Raw genomic sequence first — 11,009 nt, 5'->3', positions numbered from 1 at the left:
CAAACAAGTGGGAAGTGCAGGGAGTGGGTGAGACCACGTTAAAGCTGCGGTAATCAATAGTTTCATATTAACAACGGTTCAGATGACTGTGCATAATGTGAGGGGGGGGTCGCACACAGGCCTGAACCCACAGAGAGTTGGGACTAACTAAGCATTGTGTGTGTGTGTATGGTGGGGGGGTGGGGGGGTATGCATATAGGACCCAAGGTTGAGTTAGGAAGATACATAGATAACACATGGATGAAGGTTCCACATAGACTTTTAAAGAGTCTGATTATTTGCGTGTTATGATTGTTTCATGATCGGTGCAGCTCCTGATCACCTTTTCTATCTGACCTGTTTTGACCTCTCATGTTTTCTCTCAAGTTTCCAGGTAAAGCCGATGGAAATACACGTAAAATGCATTGTTCAGGCTCCACAACCCGATCGCCACCGCACACACTCCCAATGCACAAGATGGCAGCGTTCATATCCGGGATATTTTGGCTTCATTTTCGGGATAGTGGGAGGAAAAGGAGACGCGTCCTCCATCTCTATATACGGCCCATGAATCAGTCGCATTAAAAATAACACTGACTATAGGCTACTTACCAGTGTCAACGGGAGACAGACACTCAGAAACCGATAACATACGTAGACAGAGGGAGAGAAACAGATTGGACGAGCGAGCGAGGGTAAGACAGACAGAAAGAGAACGAGTGTGTTTGTGTGTGTGTGTGTGTGTGTGTGTGTGTGTGTGTGTGAGAGCGAGAGGTGGGGGTGTGAGAGAGCAACAGAAGTATACTCGAATAGCTGAGGGCAAGGTGACAGAGAGAAACAAACGGACAGAGAGGGATAACAGGCACATAGAGGGGGGGGGCTGCGTGCGTGTGTGTGTGTGTGTGTTACAGAATGAGATAAAAAAAGGAAGAGACATAGGGTGGAAGGGGAGAGGGATGGAGGAAGTTGAGAGAACAAAAACAAAAACAGTGAGAGTGAGAGAGCGAGATATAATGAGTGTGTGTGTCTGTTAGTGTGTGTTTGTGCGTGTATGTCTATGTATGTGTGTGTGTGTGTGCGGCCAAAGGTGTCAGAGTGTGCTATTTGGCTTAACGATGACCCACTGGGCATGTAGGTCATAACGGTTTGTGTCTCAAAGCCATGACTGTATGCATGTGTGCGTCCATTAGTGTGTGTGAGTGTGAGACAGCTTGTACTGTATGTGTGTGTAAATAGGAACTAACTAGACACACACACACACACACACACATGTAAAGTGGGTCTCTTAACGTGCATTTAAGAGTGTGTTTGGTCAGAGGTTGGAGAAGCTGTTTTTCTAGCCGGTAGGACTCAAAAGATACTTGGACACGCACACACACACACACACACACACACACACACACACACACACACACACACACACACACACACACACACACACACACACACACACACACACACACACACACACACACACACTCATGTGCACCCACACTCGCAGTGGATCCAGTTTTGGCGTCCACACTCACACCAACAGCTGCCCTCCATGTCATACATGCACACGTAATGCACCATGTAAAGCACTAAATTATGCACAAATACACACACATCCCTCTCTTTTTATCTCTCATGATAACGCACACGCACACATACACACAAAAACATGCACACGCATACACACACACACACAGGGGGAAGCTATTATGCTCTCAGGCTGGAGTGTTTTGATGGTATAATTGCAGTGACCAGTGAGGAAAAAAGAGACAGAGGGAGGGAAGGAAAGAGGGATGGAGATGGAGGGAGAGAAAAGAGAGGAGAGTGCCGACACTCTCAGCATGCTAATGTTGTGAGCCCCCCTTTCATCCCTCTCTCCAACCCCTCTCTATCTCTTTGTCTCTCCATCTTCCTCTCACATCCGCGTTTCACAGGTGCGGCACTAGAAAGAGAGATGGACAGAGCGGTAGAGAGGTAGAGAGAGCGGAGAGGAAAAAAAGAGAGGGATGTATAACAGGATGGACCAATGTTATCTCTCGCAGTCTCCGTCATCCCTCCATCCTCCACAATGCAAAACAAAGCGATTTTGAAAAAAAAGAAAGAGAGGTACGAGGGGATGAAAATAGAGGGAGGGTCAGTTTTTTCCATCCCTTCAACAATGGAGGGATGATCTCTGCTTATCCACTAATCACATCCCTCCTTTTCTTCCTCTCCTCCATCCTCTCTGTTATCTCTTGCAAACCCTCTTTTTCTCTCATCGGGTGAGAGAAAGAAAGGGGAGTCTTTTCCTCTCGCCTGCCTCCTCTTTTTTTGTTCGCCTCTCCATCTGTTTGTCCTTCCAGTCCTGCCTCCATCCCACTCTGCTCTCCAGAGAAGGGATTCTGCTGCATGGCACTGATCTCTTTTCTCTTTTTCCCCCTCTCTTTTGCATCCCATTCTTCTCTCCATCCACCACTCTCCCGCTTTGTTGGAATAGTACACACAAAACTTTACCCTTAAACGTGAGATTGGTCTGATTCTGAAACTTGAATCCCTAAAGGTGAGCGGTTGATTAAAGGGTTTATGAGTTTATTAGCACAGTACACACAGGAAAACAGTGTCCATGTGAATATATTGGATATGTTATCAATCAATATATACTAAGCATACCATACTCAGCATTGCAAAGAAACCTCTTTAACATTTCAAAGTCTGGAAAGAGGAAACAGCTTTACGACCGCAAATTGGGGAAGTGAAGTAGCACAAGCGCTTACTATCATACATCAAAATGGATGATGAATAATGGATATATATATATAATGTGTTAATGACCAGTTTGCAGCAGCCTGATAGACATGTTTATGATTTAACTTTAACTTCCCATTGGAGGAAGCCGTTTACACACAGAACATTTAACACAAGAAAAAGCAGAAATAGCTGCAACTGTGTAAAGCTTATTTCAGTAACTACGTTTGTGATTTAAGAACAAAATTGCTCTGCTGGGGAGAAGTAACGTGAACATTTTTCAGATTTTTAAGTGTTAACACAGATGATGAGTTTCTTTTTGTAGGAAGTGTTAGCGTTATCATCTAATGACCAACAGCGCCTCTCAGGGGGACTGCCATGCTACTGCACACCTCCAAGAACTGATGGATCCTGTTGAGAGGCGACTTACAGCTCAAGAATAATTTGAAAATAAATAATAAATACTACTGACGACAATAGAAAGAATAAATCTATCAGCTGAATAGCTTCAGGTCGTTTTGTGTGGTTGAGCTGTACTTACTGAAACCTCAGAGCTTCTTGCCTCACGTAAACATATATGTATCTGCAGTTGCAGGTTAAATAACACAACACTATAATTTGCCATCAAAATACATTCTAGGAATTGTTTATGGAGAGTGATCGTGACTCATGTCTGACCCCTGACTGGACTCAACCTCCCAGAATATCCCGGCCTGTTGACAGTTATTTGGACCGTCTGATAATGTCATGCAACACTCTAACCGAGGTTCGGGTGAAACAACTGCTCTTTATAACATTAACGAAAGGAAACAGATTTGTTATTGACTTAAATTTAAATCATATTTATTAACAAAACATTTTTGTGCAAAATGCAAATTAAAGAAATTACAAACACATTACTGTATTCAACAAGAGGACGTTGTGAAATGAAAGTAAGAATTTAACAAAAGGAAAGAGAGAGAGAGAAGAAGGATTATTATCGATGAATCCATTAGGTTTACAGTCAATTTTAGTTTCCAGCTTTTTAGATTTAGTAAATGACTGATTTTTTTTCACTTAACAAAAGCAGCCAAAGAAACACTCTGCAGTGTAGTGTGTACTTCAGGAGAGTGTGCTGTAGTTTGGTATCAGGTCCAGGTGATCTCACTGTGTGTATGTGAGTCTGCATACTGTCTATCCGTATGTGTGTCACAACCCTGAGCGTTATCTGTGATTTGCCTTCATTGTAGGAGCAGTGTATATAAATATACATCTATGGGCCCTGTGCATGTGCAGATGTGAGAGTGTGTGTGGGTGAGGAGTGCCTGTCGACCAGCAGCTCAGCGTGTTTCAGATACTGGGCGGTCCTTCTCATCACAGACTCCTTGCGCACTGGATCTAGGTCTCCTAAAAGAACAAGAGGGAGAAGATTTTCAGTTGTACCAGGGTGCATAATGTCACATTTCTTATCGATGAACTTTAGAACATAGTCGGCTGCTTCCTTAATTTTCATCCGGCTGCTTCCTTTACATTTTCATAAAGTTGATTTGGCAGCGGTGGGATTTGAACCCACGCCTCCAATGGAGACTGGAGCCTTAATCCAGCGCCTTAGACCGCTCGGCCACGCTACCATGTTTTCACGGCAACTGACACTGCAAAAAAATATCACATAAGAGGGCGGGCTGTTTTCGACTGTGCCAAGAGCAAATCTTGTCAATGCAAAAAGTATAAATAGACAACACCGTTGAGAAAGCACAAAGTAAAAATAGATAAACCATTGTGTGACTTATTAGCTGAGCAGCAGATAACATGCAAACAGATCTGAGCATGACTGACTCTGATGTATACGCCACAAGGTGTAGACTTAATTTTCAATTAAGGCATTTTCCATTCTAGCTCTTGTCACAAATTGAGATCTGCACATAAACTGCTTGTAATGTATATATGTTTGTACTGTGTTTTCTACTAATATATATTCACGTGTCCCAGCCAATATTGTGCTTTGCTCTCAGAGAAGTAAACTCTCAGTTTACTGCAAACTATAATTTCTCTGAGAGACAGGAAAATCACATGCACAAGTAAGAAGACAGTTTTGCGCCATCTCGGGAAAGGTTATTCCATAATAATATAGTTACTGTAGATTAAGAACATAGTCAGAAACTCTGTTTTGTCTATACACATACCTGTGAAACATGATTTGCATTTATGATCATTACAGTGTGCTACACATTTGTAATTACATTGTCATTAATGCTTAATGAAGCTGAAGAGTGTGGTGAATACGAAAAACATTCTTGGCAGCGGTGGGATTTGAACCCACGCCTCCAATGGAGACTGGAGCCTTAATCCAGCGCCTTAGACCGCTCGGCCACGCTACCCTGTAACCCACAGCAATTCTGTGTGTGATACTCTTTCTGACTTCTGTCGGCAAAATGTAACGGAAAGGAATCTAATCAATGACACTGAAGCCTTCAACCGCTTGAAACTAAACAAAAAGACATAGGAGCAGACTGACCTGATAAGTCATCCATTTGTGACTCAATAGAATTACAGCACAGTCACATTTACCCTCACTAAAACAAAATGGCGTTGTTGAATTTACTATGAGGTCTAATTATGACATGCCACATTTGCTTGGGTGAGCTCAGTCCATCTGTGCACAATCAATTTGTCAATGTGGTGGCGTATACACAGCACATCAGAATAAGTACTATAGAGTTGATACCTTCAACAGAGCAAACAGCTCTCAACTTAAAGGCACAACATAAACTCTGCCGATGGATTTTATTTTGAATGAAAAATACCAATTTAAACCGGCTTGGTAACCAAAGGAGGTGCAATCTACCTTTTAATGTCTCGTTAGCGTGTAGATCTTTAATCAGTATTATGGAAACATTTCTATATTATTATAAACTAAATACTTTAAAACCCCAACCCCGCTTCCCTTGTCATCAGCCCACGTTCCTCAATCCCTCTCTCTCACCCTGAACTCCAGTGATCAATATATCCACGGCCGTCCTGTATCCGCAAATAGCAGCGCTGAACTCTCCCTCCTTCTCCTGCTTCATGGCAGATGTCAGCTGAGTGGCCGCTTGGTTCAGGTAACCCACGTCGCCTCCTTGTAGACTGGTCGGCGGCAGTGAGAACAATTCTGAGTGGTCCGAGGAGGAACCAGATCTATCTGAGATAGATAAAAGAGAGAGAAGATAGAAGTATTTAAACAAACACAGAGACATTGAGTAAAGTTGTCAAGAGGTGAACAGATTATCTGGATTTCATGATCATTTCACTCTGTTACACAGTTGTAATTACATTGTCATTAATGCTTCATGAAGCTGAGGAGTACAGTGAATTTGAAACACAAAATTGGCAGTGGTGGGATTTGAACCCACACCTCTAATGGAGACTGGAGCCTTAATCCAGCGCCTTAGACCGCTCGGCCACGCTACCCACGTACCACCATCTGTTGACACTGCGAGAGAACTCACAGGGGAGGGTGGGTTGTTCTCGACTGTGCCAAGAATAAATCTAGTCAATGTAAAAAGTATAAATAGACACCATTGGGAAAGCACAAAGTAAAATAGATAAACCATTAGAGAGGTGTGTCTTATTAGCTGAGCAGCAGACAACATTTCTTAGAGAGGAAAACCTCATGCACAAGTGAAAAGACATAGTTATATCTGCGACAGCTGGGAGAAGGTAGTTCAACAATAATACACTGTAGATTGAGAAACTAGTCAGAAACTCTAATGATTAATGTTTTGAGTTATGGTTTTGACAAAGCTGGGCTAAAGAGAAACTTAGAAATGAGATGAAACGAGATGAGGTTCAATGTGCTTTTCTACAGTTTAGGGAAAAAAGGTAAAAAAAAAAGGTAAAAAACACTGAATCTTCACAAGACTTTCAAACAAAGTTCAACTAAACGTTCTCATTCACATTTATTTTCACCTTGTTTATAGCAGGGATCAAAGACGGCCAAGTCGTTGTCAGACAGCGGAGCTTGATCTACTTCCTTTGGGGATGGAACACGCTCTTCTCCCACTGAGTCGAACAGGGAATCAAACTCTTCAATGGAGTCTTGTGATTTGTGTTTCCTGGCTGGGTCAGGAGATGGCGCTGTTGGTGGAAACATGGACTAAAAGGTAAAACCAAGAGAAGAAGAGAAGAGAAAAGAACAGACCATGGTTAAGTCCAGAAGATTCTGTGTACCTCTGTTATCCAGCTCTGTATCGCTGAGCTCCTCCTGCTCCTCCTGCTCCTCCTGCTCCTCCTGCTCCTCTCGCTCCTCTTCTCTCGGGGAGCCTCCCATCTCGCTGTAAGCCTCGGCCGCCACCTCTGGCTCTCCCACTTCTAAACCCAGGTTGGTTCCCAGGTCCTGGGGTAAAGTGGGAGCCTCCCTCCCCTCCTCCTCCTCTGCGGGCTCACAGTCGGAGGCCCTCCGTTTGGGGAGGGGGATGAGAGGGGGGGGCAGAGGCCCGGCGGAGGACAGAGGGGTTGGATCGAGAGGTCTAATGACCTCGCCGCCCTGGGAGGAGGGAGAGGTATGTGAAATGTAGAAAGAGTAGAGGGATAAAGCAAATGGGCGCATGGGCTCACTCTGACATCTCCCAGACACACTGGCAGGAATTCAATAACCTGACTGGGACATTTGAGTTCTCACTCTGGAAAAAATTCAGGAAATGTCCGCGCTTCAGTGCATGTCTGACAGCAACGTATGAGAGAGTCTTACTCTGAAGAAGTCCTTTAGCTGTGGGCTGTTGTAGAGAGCGGGTATCGTGGTCGTGAACAGGAACATGGCCTCTGCTGCCTTTCTTCTCTCTTCAATCACAGCGTTCTCAAACCTTCCTGAAGCAGAAATACACACCACACAAAAAACAATAAATGACAACTCTGATGAGGATGCTCGTGCCAGCAGAAAAAGAAGAGACTAGTAAAAGCTTACAATGTGTGTTGCTGTTCAAATGATCTATTATTTCCCTTTTTTGATTCAACCTTTCCACAAGATAGCAACATAGCAGCTATATGTTGCCTTAAAGATCACTGTAAATAGTGAGGTTGTATATCTGCAACTGCTGAAATATGATGTCATAGACCAAGGGGAAATGTCACAATCGTCATTACAAAAGGCTACAGACGGGAAAGTAGATCCTCAACAGGAAATAACCTCAACTCGATATTTGCATAAAAAAAACTGCCAACACTGGCCTCAAAATCTAGATGAATTAACATCTCTGACATTGTAGAAAGTTTATTATGCTTTTCTGTTTTTGTCTTGTCCTTGCAGCTTGCCCAACGAAAGTGTAACGCGGTCTTTGCATCATTTTACCGAACATTTGTGCACGAGGAAACGACGGGAACTCCTCCTGTCTTCTGAACAGATTCCTGTGCGTGTAGGCCAGCTCCCCGTGGAGCTTCTTCAGCTCCGAGAACCTCCTCCACACGACCACTTCCTTCACGTCTTCGGGGTGGCGCTTGGACACAAACTACGAGAAACACAAGAGGAGAGAGGAGAGATTATTTCACAAACTCTGTGTTGGGTTCCAAGCCCAGGACCAACCAGGACTGGCCTCCCGGTGGCAACCAGTTTGAAATTCAAATGAAGTGGCCAAATGTGTTAAGTTGTCAGGATAAACATGTGTCCACTGCAGGGACCACCTTGCCGGAGCGGACAAGTTTCTCGTTTTTTTGTGAGTTTCCATAATTTTTTTCTGACCCAGTAAAAAATTCATCAACATGTTCAGTTCTAATCAGGATTGTCAAAATGGTTTTATTCCAGTTACTCCAGATGAGCTGACAGAAGACCAGTCTGTCCAGCTTTAAAGCCACGTCTCCCTGTCGGGTTTTACACTTTCTTTTTAAGACATCTTTCCTGAACACTTCAGTATTTCATATCATCTTATATTCATTTTGTCTTCATCATGTGCTCCTGTAGCTGCCAGCCACTGGACACCTGCGGAAAAACCTTTTCATTTTCAAACTGCTGCAAATGTTCATGAAAGATAAAAATGTTTTAATCCTGAATTACTTATCATAAAATGTCCTCTTTGTTTGGACTCTTTCACTCACTGGATTTGCATGTCATGCTCAAAATTGAACTTAGTTATGAATTATAATGATTTTATTTGTTTTACAAAATGCTTTTTATTTCAGAAATGTATATTGAAATGCTGCATTGCACTTGTCCTGAAGTTTTCTGTGTAAAGAGTTTTCTTTGTACTATTGATGCATTTCTAATAATTCAGAGCATAGGATTAGTGCAACTGCAATGAAGAGTATGAGATTTGCATTTTTCTCTTTGACATGCTAGTGCTCCAGATGTTTTGCATCAAAAACAGCACCACAGTCGCTGCACAAGTCACGGGTTGGTTTGGATGTCCGATGAGGAGCGTGACTGAGCCTTGAATCACAACTCCACAGATATGATCCTGTTTGATTTGATGTGAATGCCTGTGTCCAGAACAAGAGGGGGGGTGGTGTGTGGTCATGGGGCTGGATCACAAGTTCTCTGTGTTTCTCTCCCTGTTCCCCACGGCCTCAGAGAAAAGAGCCATTGTGCTTCCATTGAGTCTTTGTGTTTTCCCTACACACAGTGCTCAGATCGTCAGATGACATTGTGTTATAAGCTAATAACAACACACAGGAAGCTACTTTTCATTGACGTAACTAACTACAATAAAACACTGGAAAACAAGTGTGCCCAGTTTAGTTTGAGGAATAAGAAGCACATGTAAGGTGACGTGAGACAACACATAACAACATGTGTACAACTCAGTTTGCAGTGTTGATGGTGAAGAGCAGGAACCCACCCGGGCTGACACCTGGTACTCGGTGTGTCCCTTCTCGTGTGTCCGCGGCTCGGTGACGGAGAAGAACCGGTGATATTCCTCCTTGACTTTCCGCGACATGTTCCTCTTTGTTGACGGAAACAACAGAAAATAGAAAGCGGAGCTGTCATCGGCTGCCGAGGCTGTGTTGTGATCCTCCCGTGCCGCCCTCCTCTCCACTCACTTCCGGGCTGGTGACGTCGCGAGTGCGTGATTGCGTAGCGGTGTTCGACGTCGAATTTATTTTAAAACGAATAATCGTAGATGCATGACTAATTAATTTTTTTGTATTGATTGCACTGCCTACCTTTTATAGTTTATATTTGTAAGTATGTTAATTTGTATTTATTGTTTCATTTATTGTCAATTCCTTTATTATCCAGCTGTACTAATGTATTTTCTTTACGTCACAATTACTTTGTGATGATGTTTCTATTCTGTCCATGTTTGTAAGCTATTACATTTTTTAAAACACTTAGTTTCTCTCACGATTTATTCTTTTTAGTCGCAGTCCGTTTATTATATATGTTGTGTTTTTTTTTTCTTTTTTGTAAGCGACATATGTCAAAGAGGCTGTGATAACATTAAATACTATTATTTTTTAAATACTATTATTTTTTAACCTAATTGCTTATATATATATATATATATATATATATATATATATATATATATATATATATATATTCATATTTTCTTAAATTTTGCGGCAACGTTTCAGTGTGAAATGTCAATTTTAATATTTAATACATACAAAAAACACAATATATAATAATACATGATTTGACATCTAAGTTAATTCTTATTTACTCGTGTTCTCCATACAAACACAGACACAGTGATGGAAACAACATAGAAACTGCTGTGGATGAGGTCAGTCCTTCTATTTGTGTTTTAGGAGTTTCAGATCCAGTTAAAATTGGTCTAAAGTCAGATCATTACACTAGTTTCTGTATTTTATATGTATTTATATTCTGCAATTATTATCACATTTCAAAACTCCAACTGCATTGATCCAGCATGATGAGGTTACCATTGTTTCAGGATTCAAGAAGGACAATCCTCCATTACAGAATTTAGTTGAGAGGCCATTTTGCAGCCGTAGAAATGTTCAATTAAACTGTCAGTCAGTGTCATGCAAATTAAAATGTGTCACGATATCTGCAACATTATGTCTGCCAGTGGTTTATAAGTGTAGAGGACATTAAAATACTCCAGGGGGCGCCAAAGGTTGTATAATTTACCCAGTTGTATACACACTAACTTGGACGAGGAACTGACAAATGAAAATGGCGGTTAGTGAATTTTATTTGATGATAGCTTGATGATAGAGGTATATCTATACTTGTACATGTAGCTTGTGAATGAACCAACGTGGATGTCTCTGTGTCAAGATGTTAAAATAAGAAAACCACATAAAAGCCCTGGACATACCCTGTTTGAGACAATACATCAGACAGAGACACAACAGACATCAAAGTAATGCAAAGGAAATTCCAGCTGTGTATA

At 42.1% G+C, this 11,009-nt stretch overlaps 1 protein-coding gene and 2 non-coding genes across 3 annotated transcripts; all 3 read right to left on the bottom strand.

The window, feature by feature from the left end:
• Positions 1-3,511: 3,511 nt before the first annotated feature.
• snx15 (sorting nexin 15) lies at positions 3,512-9,678 on the bottom strand. Its single transcript, XM_061066114.1, has 7 exons — positions 9,483-9,678; positions 8,003-8,159; positions 7,406-7,521; positions 6,886-7,201; positions 6,625-6,792; positions 5,660-5,857; positions 3,512-4,083 (listed from the first exon to the last, which is right to left on the bottom strand). The coding sequence occupies exons 1-7, from the start codon at positions 9,579-9,581 to the stop codon at positions 3,950-3,952; spliced, it is 1,188 nt and encodes a 395-aa protein (XP_060922097.1). The 5' UTR covers positions 9,582-9,678; the 3' UTR covers positions 3,512-3,949.
• Positions 4,225-4,307, bottom strand: trnal-aag (transfer RNA leucine (anticodon AAG)). Its single transcript has one exon. It is a non-coding gene; the product is annotated as a tRNA-Leu (tRNA).
• trnal-aag (transfer RNA leucine (anticodon AAG)) lies at positions 4,972-5,054 on the bottom strand. Its single transcript has one exon. It is a non-coding gene; the product is annotated as a tRNA-Leu (tRNA).
• Positions 9,679-11,009: the final 1,331 nt, after the last annotated feature.

The sequence above is a fragment of the Limanda limanda genome, chromosome 22 (assembly GCF_963576545.1).
Source record: "Limanda limanda chromosome 22, fLimLim1.1, whole genome shotgun sequence".
In the NCBI taxonomy this organism is placed as follows: domain Eukaryota; kingdom Metazoa; phylum Chordata; class Actinopteri; order Pleuronectiformes; family Pleuronectidae; genus Limanda; species Limanda limanda.
Note: the sequence above shows the minus strand (reverse complement) of the source record. Positions and strands in the feature narration are given on the sequence as shown.

Excerpts from the sequence above, each read along its gene's own strand:
- snx15 (XM_061066114.1), bottom strand. The coding sequence starts at position 9,581 with ATGTCGCGGAAAGTCAAGGAGGAATATCACCGGTTCTTCTCCGTCACC. Across the intron at positions 6,793-6,885 it reads TACAGAGCTGGATAACAGAG|CGCCATCTCCTGACCCAGCC; the intron begins GTACACAGAATC and ends TTCCACCAACAG. Across the intron at positions 5,858-6,624 it reads TGATCCCTGCTATAAACAAG|ATAGATCTGGTTCCTCCTCG; the intron begins GTGAAAATAAAT and ends TATCTATCTCAG.